The sequence below is a fragment of the Solanum verrucosum genome, unplaced genomic scaffold, assembly GCF_900185275.1.
Source record: "Solanum verrucosum unplaced genomic scaffold, falcon-dt-bn FXZP01000280.1, whole genome shotgun sequence".
NCBI lineage: Eukaryota > Viridiplantae > Streptophyta > Magnoliopsida > Solanales > Solanaceae > Solanum > Solanum verrucosum.
This window is the reverse complement of record NW_026019982.1, coordinates 2,386,422-2,412,189: the sequence shown is the minus strand read 5'-3', so window position 1 is coordinate 2,412,189 and position 25,768 is coordinate 2,386,422. Positions and strand designations below refer to the sequence as shown.

General features: G+C 33.0%; 1 protein-coding gene and 1 long non-coding RNA gene across 2 annotated transcripts; both read right to left on the bottom strand.

Annotated features, from left to right (window-relative positions):
- Window positions 1–492: 492 nt before the first annotated feature.
- Window positions 493–23,771, bottom strand: LOC125817702 (G-type lectin S-receptor-like serine/threonine-protein kinase At4g03230). The gene is made up of 15 exons (XM_049497252.1): window positions 23,636–23,771; window positions 17,647–17,843; window positions 9,789–9,999; window positions 9,441–9,678; window positions 9,152–9,293; window positions 8,750–9,072; window positions 8,509–8,539; window positions 3,250–4,057; window positions 2,829–3,137; window positions 2,104–2,229; window positions 1,756–1,952; window positions 1,458–1,668; window positions 1,128–1,365; window positions 888–1,038; window positions 493–804 (listed from the first exon to the last, which is right to left on the bottom strand). Exons 1-15 carry the CDS (start codon window positions 23,754–23,756, stop codon window positions 493–495), a joined length of 3,615 nt encoding a protein of 1,204 aa, XP_049353209.1. The 5' UTR covers window positions 23,757–23,771.
- On the bottom strand, window positions 10,877–11,350 carry LOC125817641 (uncharacterized). The gene is made up of 3 exons (XR_007442302.1): window positions 11,279–11,350; window positions 11,063–11,184; window positions 10,877–10,947 (listed from the first exon to the last, which is right to left on the bottom strand). It is a non-coding gene; the product is annotated as an uncharacterized LOC125817641 (long non-coding RNA).
- Window positions 23,772–25,768: the final 1,997 nt, after the last annotated feature.

The following is a 25,768-nucleotide window of genomic DNA, read 5'->3' as shown; positions in this document are numbered from 1 at the left end:
TTAAAATTTTGTGATCACAAATTTATTTATATAGAGATATGTGAATTATCAATGCGGCACATTAGGATATTAATATTTAATCTTCTATTATGAACTATGGTAAGCTCATTTGCTAGAATATAATTGTATAAAATTTAAGAAAATTTTGATAGTTCTCATAAGTTATGAAGTTTTTATGTTTATGAGAAAAAATACAACTTATCTTTTTTTTCTTCCATTCTTACTGTTTTAAGACATGTTAAGAAGGTAGAAGAGACCAAAATGAAACAGAAAATGAACTTTTTTTTATCAACACAATATATTCTATGTTGTACACAATATTAAGCATATATACCTTTCAGTTTTCACTATAAATATCAGCAGTACTGGTCCTAAGTCTTCTACTGCCTAAACAAAGAAAAAGAAAAAGATCATGTATTCCTGTAATTTTGTTTTTTAATCTAAATAAACTTCGCGTTTAAATTCATTTGAAAAATTAATGAATTCATCACATCATCGGCCTTCTTCAACTGTGATTGTCAACTCAATTTTGGAGAAGCTAGGTGGTGTACCAGATGAAACAGAAGTTGAATTAGAAACATTTCGCCTCGACACAAAAGCCGGTCGATTAGGTTTTGGAAGAGACGTACTTTCACTACGAAGCATCATCACAACATTTGACATGGAAGGACGATCACCTGGATCTTCTTGCACACATAAGAGTCCAACGTTTATGCACGTCATTGCTTCTTTCGGGTTGCATGATTCGAGCAATGAATGATCCAGCAAATGTAGTGCTCTTTTTTCTTTCCAGTAATTCCATGCCTGTGATATCATGATTTAGAATAATGAATATGAAGTTCAACGTACACATTGGAAAAAAATTAACGTGTACTCAAGGCACTCACATGGACCAAAAGGTTAGATGCTTCTTTAGATTGATAAAATCCTGTATTTCTCCTTCCGGTTACTATCTCCAGTATAACTACTCCTAAGCTGAATACGTCTGACTTAATCGAGAATACTCCTTCCAATGCATATTCAGGAGACATATATCCACTAAATCAAATAATGATGGAATAATCATGAGTCAGATGTGCGATGAAATTAAGCAAAGTTCATAACATTGTCATGTTTGTATTACTTACTAAGTTCCAACCACTTTTTTGGTACTTGCTTCTGTTGTTTGTTCTTCAACTATCCTTGCCAAGCCAAAGTCTGAGATTTTTGGGTTCATTTGTTGATCCAAAAGAATGTTACTTGTTTTCAGATCTCTATGAATGATTCTGAGCCTTGAGTCTTCGTGAAGATAGAGAAGCCCTCGAGAAATTCCTAATATGATCTCAAATCGTTTTTTCCACTTCAATGACTTGCTAAGTGTTGGATCTTGTTTTGGTGACCAAGGAGAAAATTTAGCAACATTGATCAAGTAAATAGAGTGATTAAGAAATAAGATCAGTTCAGATATATATACTAACCGAATATGAAGGTGTCTAGACTTTTGTTTGACATATACTCGTAAAGTAGAATCTGTTCATACCCTGTGATACAGTAGCCTAAAAGTCTGACTAGATTTCTATGTTGAAGTTTCGAGATCAGTATGACTTCGTTCCTGAATTCTTCAATGCCCTGTCTAGATTGGGTTGATAGCCTTTTCACAGCAATTTCTTGTCCATCTGAAAATATACCCTGAAAGATTTTCGATGTGGAAACTAGGATGCTATGAAATGACTACATAAAGTTGAACTCATGTTAAAGTGAATTATTAATGCTAACCTTATAAACAGGACCAAAACCTCCTTGTCCAAGTTTATTTACATCTGAGAAATGATCTGTGGCTGCTAGTATGTTTTCCAAACTAAAGAATGGAACGGCAATGTTTTGCTTATCATTTTCGTTAATCAGGTTTTGTGCTTCTCTTTCTCTGTTTAACCAATGTGGAACTGGATTGCCTCCTGTGCTTTGTTGGCATGCTAAGATTAAAAAAAAAAAAAAAAAAAAAAAAAAAAAGCAGCCTTTTGAGATATCTCTCTTTGATCTGATTCGGAAAAAAAAATGGAAGGAGAAATTTTTCTGGTAGTGGTAAAACAACTACTCCAGAGATTGTAATAGAAACACAAGTACCTGTTTTCTTTGACATTATTCTCCTATGATAAATGTAGCTAAAGCTACTTAGAAGTAGAACTGCAACGGCTACCACTCCAGATATGATGACTTTAAGCTTCAGGGACAATTTCCCTGAATTTGCATCTGATGACAGAAAGAAGAAACATAAGGAAATTGTGACAAGAAATAGAACATTTTGGGATGGGTCTGATTCTAATAACGTGATAAGAAATGGACCTTGAGGCTAACTCAACTATAAAAGCTAGTTTATGAGGTAAGAACTGTCCAAAACCATATGACAAGACCATCCCATCCTTAAAGAGCTGATGTGGAAACTCAACGAACTGGTAATGTTTACTGGCGAAAGGTCTTCAACTCATTTTGGCTAGTTGTAACTAATCAAAACATGAAAACCATACATTTGGTCAGTGACTATCTTATGTGTGTTTATAACGTAGAGGATGTTGCGTAAACTTAAATTTGGTCAGTGGCTATCTGATGTTTGTTTAAAACATGGAGGATGTTTGCGTAAACTTATAATTGCCTAGTTAATTCTTATGAGCACTAAGATTTAGAGAATGTATAGACTCGTACTGTTGAAAGACATGAGGTAAAGAACTGAAACATCAGAAAAGAAAAAACAAACATCCATAGAAAGCTCTATCGGTAGCTATTTGGAGATGAGCATTGCATACATAGAAATGGCAAACACTATCAAATACAACTCCTAACTTTAAACTTACCTTCACCGTATGCTTCGTCAGAGACAGCAAGTCTGGTATAAATCACACTTCCACTACCATCTCCTGCTGAGAGTTGCTTCAGATTCACAACTTCATTCCAAATTGAACACACATTATTATCATAAGCATATGCATTACATGAAGAACAGTTACTCAAGCAAGTCGACTGGCATTCCTCAGAACTAGCAGCCGACACAGTTAGAGAATATCCGGGCAATGTCACATTGGGATTCTCCGAAAAACCGCCCTTCATTTTACCATCACCACACTGGCAAGCTTTCCTTCCTAACACAGCCACCAGAATGATCATTCAAGTCCCATTCTGCATCAGATCTAGGTGTGAAACCAGTCAAGCAATTACAGAAGGTCGTGGACTCCTTATTGCAAATGCTAAAGGCACCACAACTAGCATACACCTCACAGGGTTGTCTTGGTTGAGATGTAAAAATTTGCCATTCCTTTAAATTTTCGGCCCAAATCAGATGCCTGATTTGCCCAGAGACATCTAGTGTTAATCTGATTTTGGAAGAGTTTCGGAGGGAATAAGTAAAATAGCTCTCATTTTCATTATCAACATATGAAAATCTGTATCTATCAGAATTCAAACTCATCTCAGGCATCATGTCGAAAATATGCCCATTCCAAGATCCAGTAGCTGAGTACATCTCAGTCCTGTTCCATTTTATCAAGAACTGCTTATTACTCTGATCCATTTCCACTGAAAAAATCCCCGGAGATGGATCCTCTGAGTTCTTCCAAGAAGTAAGAATCTTTGTTGTATTTGTACGCTTGTCATACTTCACCTTAGCATTCGGCAACCATGTATTAGTTGGGTTATCGAAGCTTTGCCAAAGTGGTGTAGTTGAATTTGATCCATCACTCAAAATCAAATTACCATCATCAGAAAGAATTGCCATTAGTGTATTTGAACTAATTGTGTTGCTGATATTTGTGGACCAAAACAAGTTTTTGGATTCAGTAATAAGCACTAAATTACCATCCAAAACTTTCAACTCAACAGAATTCATATCAGTAGCAGAAAGTGGCTTCTCCCTGTTTGCTACCCATACTATTGTTTGTGGCATTACATTCTTATACCATATACCAAGATAGTAATTTTTCGAACTACCAGGAAAAAAGAATCCTAATTCAAAGTTTTCCCCCGAAGAGACGATAGTTTGGTTTCCAGAAACAGAGTGATTTACTGAGATCGTTTCAATTCCAAGAGACTGATGAATATTGATAGATAAACATGTTAGGATCACAAAAAGTAGACGAATCGAATAATGTTGCAGTTGCATGGTTGCACCAAATTTGTTAACAGAAGATGCACATCATCAATTAAGATCATGTTGATAGTCATGGTAAGACTTGGTTTTTTGGTTCAATCAGATTCATATGAGACTTGTCTAATAGTCTAAAAGTCAATAAGCACGCGTGTTTGGTATGGTTTGGTTTTGGTTGTGTCAAATTAGGCGTCCGGAATGCAAAGAAATGTATTTTCGGTCAGCCTCAAAAGTTAGCTGATAGAAAAGGCTTATAAGGAGCTCAAGGTTCTCGTCCTTCGTCACCACGTGGGATTCATTCCATTTTTCTTTACTTTATTTTTTTGTAGAAGGTATTCAGGCCATTCATCAATGTGTATGCTTTAATTTCTTATTTATAAATTAGGTTCGTGTCTTTTCAGAGTCAATTCCCTAAATGGTCACCCAAGTTTGGGGAATTGCCTTAAAATATCATTTATGTTTCACTTATGACCAAAATATCACTCAACTATCACTATTTTCCTCCAAATATACTTAAAACTTTAAAAACTTTACTCTCTCCTAATTGGCATGCCATGTTATTAAAGTCTTTTTTAAAATAATAGACTTATTCAATTCATCGAACTCATTTAACTAAATAATAATCTTATTATTTTTAATATATATATATATATATATATATAAATATGTTTATTAAGAAGAAAACTTGAAGACTCTTTTATCATAATTAAACTTTTTTATTTTTGTATGCTATGAAAAAATAGGGTTTTAAAATATACTATATTGTCATCAATTTTAAATACTTATAAACACATATATTCAAAAAAAAATATCGATATGCAAATCACTCATGAATGTTAACTTACATCAATTAATCATAAATTGTATAATGAATCAATAATATTAAATGTCAATTAACTATTACAATATAATTAATTGTGTACTTTGAAATTCATGCTTACAATATTATTAATTTTTTTTTAAAAAGGAAGTGACTAATATTATTACTAATTTATTCCCCCCCCCCCAAAAAAAAAATGCTAATACCTCAAAAGTCTCCTTCTATTCTAGTTGATATGTCATGTCATTAAATCATCATTTAAAAAAAAAAAAGAATAATAGACCTATTTAATTCATTAAACTTATGCCTCTACAAAACAAATATATAAATTACGTGAGAATTTATGAAGATTATAAAAAAAAATACTTTTAAAATATCTAATTCCTTCATATTTTTCTACCAAATAAAATTCAATGAATTTTTTTTGTGTGCAATTGTTACCTGAGAATTTTTGAAATCTCTAAGCAAATTATTTGAAAATTTTAAGTAATTTTTTTCATAAAAGTATTCAAATAAATTTGTAAGGTTGACAAAATAGTTGGTAAAAAGGAGAAATTTATTATTTAACTTTTGTTTTTAATTTAATTTTGATCAGTGATTTATATATCAATATTTTATGAATATATGTGTTTATAAGTATTCAAAATTGATGACATTATAGTAAGTTTTAAAAAAAAAAAAAAAACTATTCTTCATAGCATAAAAAAAACAAAGTTAATTATGATAAAAGATTTTTAAGTATGAAAATTTCTTCTCAATAAACTAATATATATATATAAAAAAAAATTAAAAAACAACAAGAGCATTATTTTAGTTAATTGAGTTTGATTAATTAAATAAGTCTATTATTTTTTTTAAAAAGGGCTTCAATGACATGGCATGCCAACTTGGAGAGAGGGGACTTTTGAAGTGGTAAGTATATTTGGAGGAAAATAGTGATAGTTAAGTGATATTTTGGTCCTAAATGAAACATAAATGTTATTTTAAGGCAATTCCATAAACTTGGGTGACCATTTAGGGAATTGACTCTGTCTTTTCACTTGGTAGCATACACAATGCAACTCTAATGGGTTTGAGAGTTTGTATAGGGGAAAATTTGTGAGAAAAAGTGTCGATCTCATTTTATGTGGCAACATTTTATTTTTTATCTGTCTAAGAGCCTGTTTGGATTGACTTAAAAAAAATAACTTTTAAGTCAAAAATAAAAATTCAAACTAAAATGATTTTTAAGTCAAAAAATAAAAAGTAATGGGAGACCTACTTTTGATTTTTGACTTATTTTAAGTCATTTTTTACCTTGTCAAATACTTCGTAACTTATTTTAAGTCATTTTTGACATATTTAGGGCCCGTTTGGCCATAGATTTCCCAAATAATATTTGAGGAAAAATTTGGCAAATAATGTTTGTCCATACAATTTGCCATTATTTGGCAAATATCCCAAATTCCCGAATACTAGTTTTTCTAGTATTTGGGCCAAATCACATTATTTGGGATCTTTTGAAAATTAAAATTTTACGCCAAACTTTTATCTTTTACAAAAACACCCTCTATAGTAGTTGTTTGCGTTGTATTACATAACTTTTTACGTGAACACCAAAGTAGTGATGAAATATTTCGTGGATATGAAAGTGATGATATGGTTGTTGATGAAAATGATGAACAATCGGCTTAGGGTAACAAAGTCATGTGTTTTGTCTACTTCACGATGTATGGAATGATGCTTGTTGCACTCACTCCAAACTACCACATTGCTCTAGTGTCATGAACACTACTTGTTATTTGTTGCAACGAAGATCCAATTGACTTGTAATACAAACTTATGATTTGTTTTGATAGTTTTTAAAACTTATGGGTATAAATCATATTTTCTAAAAAAGTGACTTATATTTCCCAAATACTATGGCCAAACACATGGTGAAATTTCACCCAAATTTTCATCCAAATAATATTTGCCAAAAATATTTGGAAATTTATGGCCAAACGCTAGCTTAAAGTTATTTTTCATATTTGCCAAACACTTTCAGAAGTCAAAAACTGACCTAAAAGTAAGTTTGACCGACTTTTAAGCCAATCCAAACGGGCTCTAAGAATTTTCTTAATGAATGATTTATAACTACACAAATATCTAAGAATTATTTTAGACTACAGATTTCAAAAAAATTCTTTTTTTCTTTAAACATTGTATCAGATTACGGTGCCACGTAAAATGAATTGGAAGAAATATTTAGTATAGTTATTCATCACTATTTTGTTTTCAATCTTCAAAGGGGGAATGGATGGGAAAAAAAGGAATTAAGAAAAATAAAAGAACCAACACTGACTTGGTCAATAAGTGAGAAAGAGCTGGCAATGGGTCGGGGGCAATTGTACCCTTAATTAAACATTTACTCACCAAGGTGGGAACACAATATTGTTGCCATCAAAGGTCAACATGAATAGACCCAAGTCTTTGCCACATTTGGATTTTACTAAAAAGGGAACAATGATTTTATACTTTCTACCTTCATAACTCACATCACATTTTAAAGGAATGGAGATCCCCCTTCACGCCCAAAGCTAACTGAAACGTGGATTACGAGCCCAAATAGATATGAACCTCGCTCTGATAATACGTAAAAATATGATATTTAGACATAATTCAACTTCAAAAGTTAGTTACTTCATAAGGAGGATTGCTTAAGTACGTACAGATCATTTGTCTATCATTAACCAATATAAGATTCTTAACTCATTCTAACAGAAATAAAGTTAATATCTACTCTTTTAGCTTTGAAACGTTTGGTCTACATGTTTTTAATGAACGAATCGGAGAGGGGCTGGAGTCACCCCCACGCATCCACCCCTATCTCAAAAAAACTGTAAAAAATAATTAATTTGTTTTTCGTTAAAATAATATTTTTTTTCTTAAAGTTTTTTTATCACTCCCCGCCCCCTTCCAGCCACTTCCAAAAAAAAAAGTTAATTTGTTTTCAAAAAAAATTAGATTTTTTCCTTACCCCACCCACCCCCACCACCTACACCCAAAAGAAACATTAATACCACTTTTCTTTCTTTTATGAATGAACCTTTTCTACCCACTATATCAATTTAACTATCCATGTTTAAATAAGTAATATGAATTTTTTTCGTTTTTACCCATTTTAAATAGGTTGGTACTTTAAATGAGTTGGGTACCCAACCTATTTAAAATGAGTAAATTTGAATAGATACCCATATAAATTACCTATTTTGCCACTCTATTCGTGTGCATCTAGACGTAAAGCAGATAATATCACAAGTGAATTAGATGGTCACACTTGGTATGTGTTGAGAATATAATCAAATAATAAAAGTGTACTCTCTCTAAAAACTTAAGTTTTTAGATGAGATGGTCACACACTTTAACATGGTATCAAAGCAGGCAAAGGTCCTGAGATCGAATCTCACCGCCATCCAAATCAAAAATAATTTCCACGTGCTTGACCCATGAAAAAAAAATTGGCCCGCATGTGAGGAGGTGTGTTGAGAATATAATCAAATAATAAAAGTGTGCTCTCTAACATCTTAAGTTTTTAGATGAGATGGTCACACACTTCAACAGTACGAAGCCACAATGCATACAACCTTGGATGACAATAAAATGTAACGTTTTTAAAGACACTACAAGTGTGATATGTATTGAAAAAAAGTTGATCAGTCTATGAATATAACTTTGAATTCCAGCGAGGTGTTGTCACTTGAGGGAAGATACAATGGAAAGATTCACTATTGAACTAAAAGGAAAGATATAGATGATTTTAACATAATGTTTTGAGTTATTCGTCGTGCATTTACATCTCTATGTATTGGCCTTCTTCTTCATGAGTTATCGTGATCATCTCTTTGTTGAAAGTGCTGTAGAGCTTAGAAGAGGAAGAAGATGTACTCGAAGCATTTCTTCGTGTGATAAAATGTGGCTGGCTTGGTCTAGGAAGAGTCATACTTTCGCCTCCAAGCATAAGAACTACATTTGACATTGTAGGACGATCACCTGGATCTTCTTGCACACATAGAAGTGCAACATTTACACATTTTATCACTTCCTTGTCCTCGAACGTATCAACAATAGTTTGATCAATCATGTCAAGTGCCCTGTCTTCCATCCACAGTCTCCATGCCTGTGATTAGTATTTTTTGAGTCAGTTAAAGCATTAAAACAGAATAGCAAATCAATTGAGGGAAGTTTTGGGTACTTACATAACCAGTAAGGTTTACTTCTTCGAAAAATTCCATGTTTCTCTTCCCACTTATGATTTCAAGCACTACCACTCCGAAGGCAAATATATCGGACTTGATTGAAAAGAGTCCCTCCAATGCATACTCCGGTGACATATAGCCACTGTTTTTAATATTTCATACAATGAGACATCAAAGGAAGCATATGTTTAGTGAAATCGGACCAAATTTTAGATCTCTGCCTCTCTGTGTGTGTGTGTGTGTTTGCTCTCCAAATGATCAAAGCTGAAAACAGTATTCAGAGACTTACTAAGTTCCAACAACTCTGGTTGTATTAACTTCTGTGCTTTTGCCTTCAATAATCCTTGCCAAGCCAAAATCTGAAATTTTGGCATTCATTTCATCATCTAACAATATGTTGCTTGTCTTAAGATCTCTATGAATAATCCTTAGCCTCGAGTCTTGGTGAAGATAAAGAAGCCCTCGTGCGATACCCAATATAATTTCAAAACGAATCCTCCAGTCCAATAATCGGCAGAATGTATGATCTATTTGCAATGTACAAGGTTAACTTTAGAGGTAATAAATCCAAAAAAAAACCATATATTTGCATAAAACGTTACAAAGAATTTTGAGGTCCGGAGTGGAGTATACTGACCGAATATAAATGTATCCAAGCTTTTGTTGGCCATATACTCATATAGTAAGATCTTTTCATTTCCCTCAACACAATAGCCTAGAAGCCTGACTAAATTTCTGTGCTGCAGTTTGGCAATTAACATTACTTCAGTTTTAAATTCTTCAACACCTTGTCCTGAATGATTTGACAACCTTTTCACCGCTAGCTCTGCACCTTCGAGAAACTTACCCTGTATGTATAATTTTTGTCAGAATCGTTGTATAATGAAAATAGAGAAATTTGAATGGTACATGAACAAAAGAACGTAGCCTAGCCTTATAAACAGGTCCGAATCCACCTTGCCCGAGCTTAGCTGCATTCGAGAAGTTGTCTGTAGCTACTAGTATGCTATTCAAGCTGAAAAATGGGACATCAATACGTCTCTTTTCATCTGCAGTGATCAAATCTTCACCGAAACTTTCTCTATGAGGAAAGTGCTCCATATGATTCCCCAAAACAATATCTCTTGCTTCTAAAATCAAACCAATTAAGTAATTAGTTATGAACTTGATCATAATATACCTCCAAAAGCTGAACTTGAGAAAAAACAGATGAGATTTTTCAATCATTATCACCTCTACTTCTTGTCACTCTAGTGTTCTGATAAATTATATAACTAATGCTGCACAAAGTTATAACTCCAAGAACTACAGAGATGGAAATAACAAGGGTTCTCTGATTCCGTGAGGATGCCAGCTTCGCGATGAATGATCCTTGTGTTCCAAGTTCTGAAGCAAATTTAAGAAATGAAATTTGTGTTGTTCATATAAGGTCAAATGGAGAACATACAAAAAGGTATCATTGAACTATTGGCAAGAAAATCATTTGTAGTAAGTAACATTGATCCATATACCTAAACTCGTGGAACAATTTAAAATCAAGCCATTCCATTTGTAATCAGTTTGGCATATACATCTTCTTTCTCCTTGTTTTGTCATAGTGCAACTAGAATTTGGCCAATCATTGCAATCTTCTGAAGTCTTGCAAAATGGCTCCAATGGTGGTTTCCAACTAATCAATATTAAATCTTTCCCTCGACTAAAAGGTCCCGAAGTAAGAATCTCTTTGGGATTGAAACACCAGTTTATCACCTTAAAAGGTGATGACTGGTTGAACCAAGAAATTCCTGTCACCGGTCCTTTGTCATCACAAGTACCAACAGATTCTTTATGAGCTGCTTCTATAACAAATGTTTTGTTATCTTTATCAAAGTTAACGACAGTATACTTGCCATTCGATGTGTGGAAGCTTACCTGACCAACTAAATCATCACATGAGAAACTATAATACAAAGGGTCACCACAATTTGGTCCACTGCTTAATGGATAGGGTATTAGGTTTATGCCACAAGGCTTGCAATTTCTCCTTGTTGCTTCTGCAATGCACAAAAATCAAATTACTGTACTATTTGTGGTCACACATTAGCTTAAACTGTCAGTGTACATAAGTTAAATCGAAAAAGAAATTACCAATATCGGAAATGGTGACACGAACAGAGATGTTGAAGCCACCAGCATAGTTCTCCTGGAGATACATGAGACTAGTGAACCAAATCAAGCATCCAGAATCATCGTTAGTATAGGCCTGGCACATACAGTTGCCTAGACAAAATCTCCTGCAGTCCTCACGGGTACTAATATTACTGAATAACTTGTCTGCACTCTTGAATTTCATTGACCTCAAATCCAAGAATGTGTCGAGTACTTCTACATTGTCTTCATTGCAAGAGCTAACTGACTTCCTCGAACAACCACCTGAAAATTCTCCTGCTTTTGAATTATCTGGAGGATTGGGCTTATACCCAGGCAAACATTTGCATACTTCCTCACGTTTGCTGTTACAAATGCTAAACTTCCCACAATACTTATACAAATCACACGTATCCTTTGGCGCTGACCACTTCAAAGACCATCCACTGATCTCCTTATCCCAACCGTAGAATTGTATTTCCCCCGAGGAGTTCATTAAGAGCCTACTCTTGTTAAATGTTCCTATCGATTCCAATGAATTATGGACAATGCTTTTATCAGTGAAGTTGGATAACATGTAGGCAACATAACCAGGCATCTCACCTAATCTTAAATTTCCTGATTTCGCAGACCCTTTCCAGAGAAATCCGCCCTGCTTTGGAATTATAACATATTCCTTGTCACTTGATTGATCTAATTGGAATTTGTAGTTCCCATTTTTGGAATGAATAAAATTCAAACTACTATCCATTTTCATACCTGGTAGGAATGTATCGGTTGGATTGCCAAAACTCTGCCACATTTCAGCTCTTTCATCAACTAAAACTAAGTTCCCTGTATCCAACAACTCTACTTTCCTGTTAGAACCACTACCTATTTGTGTGGAGAAATAAGTATACCCATTACTTATAACTTTGAGATTACCATCTTCAACGACAACCGAATTATCCTCATTCATTATTCTTTTACCCTGAATCGAATTATTCCAATTAGCAACCCATACAACAGTTCTAGGACTTAATTTGTAATACCATATGCCTACATATTTGTTTAACCCGTCATCATCAGAAAAGAATCCCATTTCGAAATTTTCTCCAGCAGATACCAGTGTTTCGCCATTGTCAACTAATTTACTGCGTCCATCAATGGTGCTCCTCCTTGCATCACATCGATGTAAAATCATCAATGCTGCAAACAACAACAACAAGAGAAAATTACTTGATTGCATTGTTTTATGGATTTGACTGAAGAACATAAATTCAAGTAGGTAGCTCTTGCCCTCTATTTCATTTCAGTGGAGGCCCTACATGACTAATTGTTTCATTGAGAAAAAAACTCCCACTTTCCGACATTGCCAGCTCTTTGCCAATTGACCAAGTCATTGGTGTTTTTCTAATGTCTTATATTGTATCGTATTATATTGTCTTAATTAATAACGTTTTTGATAGATGATATTATTTACATAATATCACACATCGGGAATTTGGATGATGAACTTATAAGAAAAGTGGCATATGTGGTAGAGCTATTATGAAAAGGTTAAACTAATAAATAAAAATAAAATAAGAAGAAAATATTAAAGTAACGATGCAATCACACCAAATCGATTATTATATAAAATGAGAGTTTTTGTTTTTACCTAATGATAGATCTAAAAATACGATACAATAAAATTTTAGTAACAATCAAAACAAATATTGTATTTGAACTAATAATATAATACAGTACAACGAGTAACAACTGTCCAAACGTGTAAAGGGGTTAAACACTCTAAATCGAGAAGTTCTTTATTCTCTAGAACCCAATACTATTTTGTTACAAATAGAGGGATATTAACCGTCTCACTCACCTTTTAATAGTTAATTAGTTTTTGGATTACTTCATCCATCCCAAAAGCTTAGTTATTTCCACTGGATTTATGTGAAACTTGTAATCTAATATAGTGTTTAAATTTATGTTACTTCCTTCATCTATTTTTATTTTTATTTTTATTATTATCATACATAATAAACAATAACATTAGCATAAACATATATTATTTATATTCTAATATATATACCATATTCAATACTGGTGGCGAATTTACTTACTATAAATGAGGTAAGTAAATTTGTGGTTTCTCCGTAAAATTATTTATTTTATGTATATATCTTTTGAAATTTGTATAATATTATTTGTTGATATTCATATTATGAAAAGGCAAAATGATGTACTTAATCAAATATTAGGTTATTTATTTAGAGGACTAGAGACTAATTCTCATTTAGTGTTTTTTTTTTCTTATTTTAAAAATCTTAAATTCGTCCTCCGGTCAATACAAATTTATTGATGAAATATAAGCCACATACTATAATGTATCTATTTTCAAAGTGGAGTGATTGATACGTGATAAAAAATGTTAGTCAAAGTCTAACTTTGAAATAGAGAAAATTTTCTCCTCAGTTCCTTTATGATCTTTTCTAAGCTGAACAACACTTCAACTCATCTACTCCATATCTTCTTCTTCTTCTATCGTTTTTATCGGGTGTTTTGATATCTGTCTTACAGTTTGACTATTTTGGATTCATGTCGTATAGGACTTCATTCTAGAGAAATATTTCCTAAAACTCTGGTTAAAGAATAAACGTACAGTCTCATTCACTACACCACATTCTTTAGTGGTTACTCCATATCTTTTCTTTCAATTCAATGTGAATCTTTCATTTAAATGTTTTAGGGCTGTCAATGTTTATTTAAAATTGATCAAACAGATTATTAGAGATTTTTAATAAAAATTGGATGATCCTACGTATATTTATAATCGTACCGAATAATTATATTAGAATTTTAATTTTATAAAAGAAGTTGAAGAAAATACCAAAATGAACCTAAGGTTGTTTTCTCTCTCTCTCTCTTCCTTTTTAAATGGTTGCAAACTTGCAATATTTGAGCTAACTATCAGTTTTATATTTTTAAAATTTTATATTGATACTACGTGTTATCTTTTCAAAGTTTATACGTCTAAATTGAAAAGTTTCTATTAGCAATTCAATTGTCGTTCTAAAATGGAACAAACTTTGTTATTTCTTGCAAGTCATCATAATTAATTTTTATGATTCTACATGACGAATGAAACAAATCCGATTTTCAATACAAATACTGATATATATATTATAATCACTGAATACAAGTTACAACGTAGAATATATACAACAAAGTAATAACACACTAACTAAGGAGAGATCAACAGAGAAGAAGTAACGAGAGAGAGATGAGATACAAGACCATAGAAAGGGAATGAGAGATATCAGAAAGTCAAAGCTTTGACATTATAGTTTTCATAGCCGTTCTTTGTGATCCCTAGTCTTTTTTAACAACAACTAATTGAGTCCGGATCCTGAATAAAACTCTCCAACATTTTATTCAACCTAACAATATATCACCTTGATCAGTGGTTTAGATCATTGGCCCTTATAGAATCATCATGGTTCACAACAACAAATAAGTCATCCTGAATGATTCTGATGTGATATATATTCAAAAATAAATAACCAAAAACTATATCGATACCGAATAGAAACTTAAATGATTGAAACGATTTAGAAAAATCTAATTTTTGTGCTACGAAATGAAAGAATAACTATAAAGTTAAAAATTATATAAGTTTCATAAAATAATTGTTCTAACATTTGACACGCCTAGTTTCGTCTTCCGTGAAGTGATTATTTTTTATAAAAAAAATGGGGATAGGGAAGGGGAAATTGGGAGGGGATTATATTGTGAGGAATCAAATCCTCACCAATAAGGTAAAAATTTAGGTAACCAACCAACTAAGCTACTAATATTGTGATTAGACATCACTATAATCCTTGTCTGGTCCAACATTTGTTTCGGACTTTATTGTCGTATCTCACAAATAATTCCAATTTCCAGGAAGCTTTTTATAATGAATTATTTCCCCCGCAATTCAGGACTCTTCATGGACACATCACTATTTTTAAATAGGAGTACAACTTTGACTTTGTCTAATAGACTAGTAACTAGTAATTAAGCTTTAACAATACTACGCTAGTGTTTGGCCATAGAATTTCAAATATTTTTGACAAATATTTTTATTTGGGTGAAATTTCACCATTTGTTTGGTCATAATATTTGGAAAACATTTCACTTTTTTAGAAAAAATATGATATATACCCATAAGTTTTAAAATTAATCATAAGTTTGTATTACAAGTTATCTTCGTTGCAACAAAAAACAAGGATTGTCCATGACACTAAAGCAATGTGTTAGTCTGGAGTCAGTGCAACAAGCATCATTCCATACACCGTGAAGTAGACAAAACACATGACTTTGTTACCCTGAGCCGATTATTTATCATTTTCATCAACAACCATATCATCACTTTCATATTCACTGAATATTTTATCACTACTTTGATGTTCACGTATAGAATTATGTAATACAGCGTAAACAACTACTATAGAGGGTGTTTTTGTAAAAGATAAAAGTTTGGTGTAGAATTTGAATTTTTAAAAGATCCAAAATAATGAGATTTGACCCAAATACTAGTTTTTTTCTAGTATTTGGAAATTTGGGTTATTTGCCAGAAATATTTGCCAAATTGTATGGACAAACACTATTTGCCAACTTCTCCCCCAAATTTTACTTGAGAAATCTATGATCAAACAGGTCCTACATTATTTGCTTGGTAAGGATACGATTTGCGTATAACGCGTATACTACATTCTTTTCAGGTCCACTTATAGAATCACATTGAATATGTTGTTGTTGTTCGTTTATATAGAATATTGGTTGTTGGATGTATACATAATACATTAATTGTGACATTATATCCAAACAAAGTTTTTATAGAACTTGTACATAACTCTACTTGATAATAAATTTTTTAATTATTCTATCCGAGACTACAACACAATCGGTTATTTTGCGTGCCAAAATAATTTAACAGAAATTCAAACTGAAATTGAAGAAAAGATATACCGGCACATTATTGGCTTGTGTGCGTTATGCATTTAACTTATATGTATATTGATTTCATCGGCCTACTTGTTGAGTTATTGTCAACCCATTGTTGGAAGTGTTGTATAGCTTAGAAGACGAAGAAGATGTACTTGCACCAGCACTATTTCTTCGTGCTATAAAAGCTGGTTGATTTGGTCTTGGTAGTGTTATGCTTTCACCTCCAAGCATAAAAACAACATTTGACATTACAGGACGCTCAGCTGGATCTTCTTGAACACATAGGAGTGCCACATTCACGCACTTTAGCACTTCACTTTCATCGCACGACTCAACTATGGTTTGATCCATCATGTCTAATGCACTGTCTTTCATCCACAGTCTCCATACCTGTGAAATGCTAATTTTGAGTCAATGAAAGCTTTAAGTAGAATGAGATGTATATTAATGAGGGAAATTTTGGTACTTACATGACCAATGAGGTTAACATCTTCGAAAAATTCCATGTTTCTCCTCCCACTTATGATCTCGAGTAGGACTACTCCGAAGGCAAATACATCAGACTTGATTGAAAAGAGTCCCTCCAATGCATACTCCGGAGACATATAGCCACTGTTTTTAGTGTTCCAGAATAGGTTATTTTAGCATCTAATTTGTGTAAACCAATACATATAGTGAACTAATACCAAGTTTTAGATGTATATATATCTATCTTTTACCCACCAAATCAAAGGTGAAAACAGAACCAAGAGACTTACTATGTTCCAACGACTTTGTTAGTATTGGCTTCTGTATTTTTGCCTTCAATGATCCTTGCCAAGCCAAAATCTGATATTTTGGCATTCATTTCTTCATCTAACAATATGTTACTTGTCTTTAGATCTCTATGAATGATCCTTAGCCTCGAGTCTTGGTGAAGATAAAGTAACCCTCGAGCAATACCCAATATAATTTCAAAACGAATCCTCCAGTCCAGTAATCGACAGAATGCATGATCTAATTTCAAGATTTGTAAGATAAATTCAGAGAGAATCAATCATAAAACTATTACTGCAACGAGTTTCATGGTAGGGAGGGAAGTATACTAACCGAATAGAAACGTATCCAAGCTTTTGTTGGGCATATATTCATATAACAAAATCTTTTCATTTCTCTCAACACAATAGCCTAGAAGCCTAACTAAATTTCTGTGCTGCAGTTTGGCAATCAACATTACTTCAGTTTTAAATTCTTCAACACCTTGTCCAGAATTACTTGACAACCTTTTAACTGCCATATCTGTACCTCCGAGAAACTTACCCTGCATAAATATATCTCCAGACTGTTAAATAACGAAAACGAAAGAAAAAAATCTGAATGGTAAAACAACTTAGAACAGAAGAAGGAAAAAAAAAAAAAGTTGCAAAAACCTTATAAACAGGTCCAAATCCACCTCTCCCGAGCTTACTTGCATTTGAGAAGTTTTCGGTAGCAACTAGTATGCTATTGAAGCTGAAAAACGGGACATCAATCCGTTTCTTATCATCTTCAGTGATTAAATCTTCATCAAAACTATCTCTATGAGGCAAGTACTCAATAGGCATTCCCAAAACAATTTCTCTGGCTTCTATAATCAAAACAATTGAAGTGATTACGATATCCAAAAGTTGGAGTAGTTGAGAAAAAGCAGATGAAATTTCTACATTGTTACCTTTACTTCTTGCCGATCTTTTCAGATAAATTATATAAATAATACCACACAGAACCATAACTCCAAGAATTACAGAGATGGAAATAACTAGGGGTTGCTGATTCCGTGAGGATGTCTGCATCGGTGTATTGTTCAATGTTCCAACTTCCGAAGACAATTCAATAAATGAAACAAGCTAAGTGTTGGTATCAGAAAGGTAAAATGAAGAATTTATGGTCAGACATCAGCTTCTTACCATTAAGGGGCACGCGGACAGAGAGGTTGAAACCACCAGTGTAGTTCTCCTGGAGATTATTGAGATTCGACCCCCAAAACCAGCATCCAGAATCGTTATAATATGTATATGCTTTGCACGAGCAGTCGCTTAAACAATGACTCATGCAGTTCTCATTGGTATTAATCTTTTTATCTGTCCAATTTGAATTTCCAAATTTCATTGAGCTCAGATGCACAAATGTGTCTTCTTTGCAAGAGTTCTCTGATATTCTCGAACATCCACCTGAATATTCCCCATCTCCATAATCTTCTCGAGAATCACTCTGAAACCCACGCAAACAGCTGCATTCTGAACTTTCATTGCTGTTACAAATCTCAAATTTCCCACATTTTCTAAACTGGTCGCATTTATCTTTTGGGGCAAACCAGACCAAGGACCATCTACTCTGGCTATCCCGTAAGTAGAATTGTATTTCTCCAGAGGAGTGCATCAGGAGTCTAGCACTTTCGAAAATAGAATTTTTGTTACTATGATTGACTAACCTTGAAAAATCAATCGGAGTAAAACTACGATTATTATTGAATAATGTTCTTGTCGCTTCCACTGAATTATTGAATAATGTTCTTGTCACTTCAACTAAATTATTGGATAAAAAGAAGGTTACAAAAGAGGGCATATCATTGAATCTGAAGTATTTATAAGCAGTTGAGTTCGCAAACCCTCCTACAGACCCTTGCCAGTGAATTTTACCCACTCCGTTCTCAACTATCACATATTTTTTGTTGTCTCCTTGATCTACTTTGAATTTGTACTTCCAATCTCCAGAGCCTTCCCAAGAAGTTAATTCCAGACTCTCCATATTCATGCCAGGAAGGAAAGTATTCGTTGGATTCTGAAAACTCTGCCAAATTTTAACTCCTAATTCATTAACTAAAACCAAATTCCCTGTATCCAACAACTCTGCTTTAACGCCAGACTTATCATCATCTACTCCTGAGGAGAAATAAGTGTATCCACTAATTGAATTCAAAACTTTGAGGTTACCATCTTCAACGACAATGGAAACATTCACCTTATTTTTTGTTGAATACTGAATCGAAACATTCCAATTAGCAACCCATACAACAGTTCGAGGTCTTAACTTGTAATACCATATGCCTACATACCTGTTTAACCCTTCAGAAAAGAATCCCATTTCGAAGTTTTCTCCATCAGATACCAGTGTTTCCCCGTTGTCTATTAACTCACTCTTTCCATCGATCGTGCTCCTTGCATCACATCCACATATAATCACCAACACTGCAAACAACAACAAGACAAAATTACTCATTTGCATAACATAAACTTTTCCAGCAACTACTTGAGTCAGTAACATTTTTTATGGTGTTTGATGATATGAAAAAGTTAACATTCACTTCAAATGGAACCTATACTACTAAATGTTTGATTGAGAGTACAGTCAACTCACCAAGTCAATGGTCGTCCTAGCTGTTTTTTCAGCCAACCATTGAGACTTTATATGATAAAAACACTTTGTTTCTATTACTCAACTATTTGTAATCTACTTATAATAATACTATGTATAATTGAGTGAGTAATAAACTTCACACACATGATAAGCTATGGAGAATTGATATAGAGTAAATTACTTCCTCTGTCCAAAATGTAACTAGGGTGTTTCAGAGACTAAAGTAATTCTTGATTTCATTTGTACAAGTTCCATCATATTATTAGACATTTAGATTCTACTGCAAAATACTGTTAGAATTACTTTCTAATTCTCATTTACTGTATGGTGTGACTTCACATAAAAACGAAGAAAAGTATTCAAAATGTTTAATAATTTAGGACTAGTATTATTGACAGAAATATAACCACATATATTGTTTTCATTTTTATAAGATGAAAGAAATGAGACGACGAAAAATCTAAGTCGAGTCAACTTTGGAGTACAGGATTTTCTCGTACACTATAGCTAATTTATTAGCTCTTCCTTTATTTTCTCTATCGACAAATAAGACGTATGGTCCTATATATCTCACAAAATGATTCCTGGAATCAAATTATTTTTTTATTTTTTTTATATGGACAAAGACTGAAATCCAGTTCTACATATTTTCAGACGACATAATTATAAATTATGTCATTTAACTTTGTTTAAGTTACACTCTGTTTGTATCATTGTTACTCATTTATTTGATCCAAATACTAGATTTTTCTAGTATTTGGGAATTTGGGTTATTTGTCAAAAATATTTGCCAAATAATATCAAATTGTATGGACAAACACTATTTGCTAATTTTTTTCCCCAAATTTTACTTGAGAAATCTATGGCCAAACAGGTCCTACATTATTTGCTTGATAAGGATAAGATCTGCGTATACTCGTTTATATAGAACTAGTCCTAGACACGTGAGTTCCGTGAAATGTATGAATTACTGGCAAAATCACATTTTAATCAGTATCACAAGCTATTTAAAAAAGTACAATTTAAAATAGATGAACAATCAATGTATTCAAATAACTTCTTTATTGTATATCAAATGATTAGACATTTGATGAACCTGCAAAATTTAGTTTGGTATCTAAAATAATGAGTTACATTTTTATGTTATTAGGTCCAAGCATATGATATATTAGTATGTGCAAAAATGAATAACAAAAATGATTAAGGGTTCTCATTTAAATGCACAATAAGAAAACTTCTACATATACCTTAAATTGATATCTATACTTCAAGTCCAACACTCATACAATTTTAAATGATTCATGGAAGAAAAATTTTATAATGGAGAAAGAAAGCAAGAACGAAAAGTTGAGGATATTGCAAAGAAAGTCTTCATGCCCTGAAAAGAAAACTTTGTTATTGTTAGAGACAACATATCAACATAAGATTGTTCACTGTTTAATACTACACATGTATTAAATTTACTCCTTTTTGCTATTTTTTCTTCTTGATTACCAATTTTCAGCATTTTTTTGGTTATCCTCACCTGCAACTTCTAACTCTCTTATCTTCTCATGTTGAATTGAGTAATTTCCATAATTCAATTTCCTATTGTGAGTCTCCATCTTTGCAAGTTGGTTCTTAAATAGCATTAGGAAATGACCCTTTAATTTTAAATTTTAATTTTGAAATTGATTTCTACATTAAAGTGATGAATGACTTTCCATATCATAACTTTTCAAATTCTTCCATTATGAGATTTATTATTATGATTAAAAGCAATATCAATGTACTCATTTATCAAGAAAATGATAATTTAATTTTTTTTTATTAAAGGGCTTAAGGACTTCAAATTCTACCATTATGTAATTAAAATATTTATATTTAATCAAATTTTAATTTAGTAGAGGGGCAAAATGGTAATTTAACTTTTCACTTTGGAGCTTCCCACTTATGATAATATATGATATGATGCTGGTTGCTGGTTGCTGGTTGCTGGAGCCTGGATGTATGGAAAAATTCTTTTGGCCAGAAAATTTGGTCAGAATTTGGCTAGAATGGTAAAATAACATATTTCACACTATGTTATTTTACATTTTTACCATTTTAACTTTAATACCTTTTAATTAAAAAAAATGGAAAAAAGATCCGTTTATTTTAAAATAAAAGGATATTATAGACTTTTAAATTTTCTGGTCATTTAGCATTAACCCTGGATGTATACATAATACATTAATTGTGACATTATATCCAAACAAAATTTTTAGAGAACTTATACATAAATCTACTTGATAATAATTTTTTTAATTATTCTATCGAGACTAACTCAATCGGTTATTTAGCGTGCCAAAATAATTAACAGAAATTCAAACTGAAATTGAAGAAAAGATATACCGGCACATTGTTGGCTTATGTGCGTTATGCATTTAACTTATATATATCGATTTCATCGGCCTACTTCTTCAGTTATTGTCAACCCATTGTTGGAATTGTTGTAGAGCTTAGAAGACGAAGAAGATGTACTTGCACCAGCACTATTTCTTCGTGCTATAAAAGCTGGTTGATTTGGTCTTGGTAGTGTTATGCTTTCACCTCCAAGCATAAAAACAACATTTGGCATTACAGGACGCTCAGCTGGATCTTCTTGAACACATAAGAGTGCCACATTCATACACCTTAGCACTTCATTTTCATCGCACGACTCAATTATGGTTTGATCTATCATGTCTAATGCACTATCTTTCATCCACAGTCTCCATACCTGTGATAAGTAATTTTGAGTCAATGAAAGCTTTAAGTAGAATGAGATGTATATTATTAATGAGGGAAATTTTGGTACTTACATGACCAATGAGGTTTACATCTTCAAAAAATTCCATGTTTCTCCTCCCACTTATGATCTCGAGTAAGACCACTCCGAAGGCAAATACATCAGACTTGATTGAAAAGAGTCCCTCCATTGCATATTCCGGAGACATATAGCCACTGTTTTTAGTGTTCCAGAATAGGTTATTTTAGCATCTAATTTGTGTAAACCAATACATTTTGGTGTGTATATATCTATCTTCTTCCCACCAAATCTAAGGTGAAAGCAGAACTAAGAGACTTACTATGTTCCAACGACTTTGTTCGTATTAGCTTCTGTATTTTTGCCTTCAACAATCCTTGCCAAGCCAAAATCTGATATTTTGGCATTCATTTCTTCATCTAACAATATGTTGCTTGTCTTTAGATCTCTATGAATGATCCTTAGCCTCGAGTCTTGGTGAAGATAAAGTAGCCCTCGAGCAATACCCAATATAATTTCAAAACGAATCCTCCAGTCCAGTAATCGGCAGAATGCATGATCTAATTGCAAGGTTTGTAAGATAACTTCAGAGAGAATCAATCATAAAACTATTACTGCAACGAGTTTCGTGGTAGGGAGGGAAGTATACTAACCGAATAGAAACGTATCCAAGCTTTTGTTGGGCATATATTCATATAACAAAATCTTTTCATTTCTCTCAACACAATAGCCTAGAAGCCTAACTAAATTTCTGTGCTGCAGTTTGGCAATCAACGTTACTTCAGTTTTAAATTCTTCAACACCTTGTCCAGAATCACTTGACAACCTTTTAACTGCCATATCTGTACCTCCGAGAAACTTACCCTGCATAATTATATCTCCAGACTGTTATATAACGAAAACGAAAGAAAAAAATCTGAATAGTAAAACAACTTAGAACAGAAGAAGGAAAAAAGAAAAGAAAATTGCAAAACCTTATAAACAGGTCCAAATCCACCTCTCCCGAGCTTACTTGCATTTGAGAAGTTTTCGGTAGCAACTAGTATGCTATTCAGGCTGAAAAAGGGGACATCAATCCGTTTCTTATCATCTTCAGTGATTAAATCTTCATCAAAACTATCTCTATGAGGCAAGTACTCCATAGGCATTCCCAAAACAATTTCTCTGGCTTCAATAATCAAAACAATTGAAGTGATTTACGATATCCAAAAGTTGGAGTAGTTGAGAAAAAGCAGATGAAATTTCTATATTGTTACCTTTACTTCTTGCCGATCTTTTCAGATAAATTATATAAATAATACCACACAGAACCATAACTCCAAGAATTACAGAGATGGAAATAACTAGGGGTTGCTGATTCCGTGAGGATGTCTGCATCGGTGTATTGTTCAATGTTCCAACTTCTGAAAACAATTCAATAAATGAAACAAGCTAAGTGTTGGTATCAGAAAGGTAAAATGAAGATTTATGGTCACACATCAGCTTCTTACCATTAGGGGGCACGCGGACAGAGAGGTTGAAGCCACCAGTGTAGTTCTCCTGGAGATTATTGAGATTCGACCCCCAAAACCAGCATCCATAATTGTTAGAATATGTATATGCATTGCACGAGCAGTTGCTTAAACAATGACTCAGGCAGTTCTCACTGGTATTAATCTTTCTATCTGTCCATTCTGGATTCACAAATTTCATTGAGCTCAGATTCATAAATGTGTCTTGTTTGCAAGAGTTATTTGATATTCTCGAACATCCAGCTGAATATACCCCGTCTCCATAATATTCTTGAGGATCACTCTGAAACCCAGGCAAACATCTGCACACTTGCCTGTCTTTGATGTTACAAATCTCAAATTTCCCACATTGTCTGAACTCGTCGCATTTGTCTTTTGGGGCATACCATAACGTGGACCATCCAGTCTCGTTATCCCAAAAGGTGAAATGTATTTTATCATCGGTCATCAGGAGTCTAGAATGTTCGTAAATAGAATCTTTGTTACTATGATTGGCTAAGCTTGAAATATTCAATAATGTTCTTCTCGCTTCATCTGAATTATTGGATAAAAAGAAGGATACAAAAGAGGGCATATCATTGAATCTGAAGAATTCATAAGCAGTTGAGTTCGCAAACCCTTGCCAGTGATTACCCACTCCGTTCTCAACTATCACATATTTTTTGTTGTCATTTTGATCTACTTTGAATTTGAACTTCCAATTTCCAGATCCTACCCAAGATGTTATTTCCAGATTCTCCATATTCATGCCTGGTAGGAAAGTATTCGTTGGATTCCGAAAACTCTCCCACACTTTAGTTCCTGATTCATCAAATAAAACCAAATTCCCTGTATCCAACAACTCTGCTTTAACGCCAGACTTATCATCATCTACTCCTGAGGAGAAATAAGTGTATCCACTAATATTCAAAATTTTGAGCTTACCATCTTTAATGACCATGGAAGCATTCTCCTTTTTTCTTGTTGATTCCGCTATCGAATCATTCCAATTAGCAACCCATACAATAATTAGATAACCTGGCCTGTTATACCATATGCCTACATACCTCTTTAACCCTCCATCACCACGAAAGAATCCCATTGCGAAGTTTCCTCCAGTAGATACCAGTATTTCCCCGTTGTCTGCTAACTCACTCCCTTCATCGATCGTGCTCCTTGCATCACATCCACATATAATCACCAACACTGCAAACAACAACAACAACAGAAAATTACTCATTTGCATACCATAAACTTTTCCAGCAACTACTTGAGTTTTATGGTATTTTCATGATATGAAAAAGTAAAGGCATGCACTTCAATAAATGCTTGATTGCGAGTACAGGGTCCTCCTTAAATTATTTTAGCTGCTTTTTCAGCCAACTTTTTTTATGTGATCAATTTTTTTTTCTATTACTCAATCATCACTCCAATTATAATTGAGTAACTTTTTTGAGTAATAAACTTCACACGCATGGTAAGCTTTGGAGAATTCATAGAGTAAATTAACTTTACTCTATAATATAATTGAGTGACTATTTGAATAATAAACTCCGAAAAACTTTTAACCTATGGTAAACTTTTTTATTCTTGATTTCATTTGTACAAATTCATCATATTATTAGACATTTAGATACTACTGCAAAATACTGTTAGAATTACTTTCTAATTCTGATTTACTGTTTGGTGTGACTTCACATAAAAAGAAGAAAAGTATTCAAAATCTTTAATAATTTAGGACTAGAATTATTGAAAGAAATATAACCACATACATTGTTTTCATCTTTATAAAATGAAAGAAATGAGACGACAAAAAGTTAGAGTCAAGTCATTTTCTTTTTTTTTAGTTAAAGTTAAAGTCAAGTCTGTCAAAACTCAGAATGAAAGCAGCAAATCACC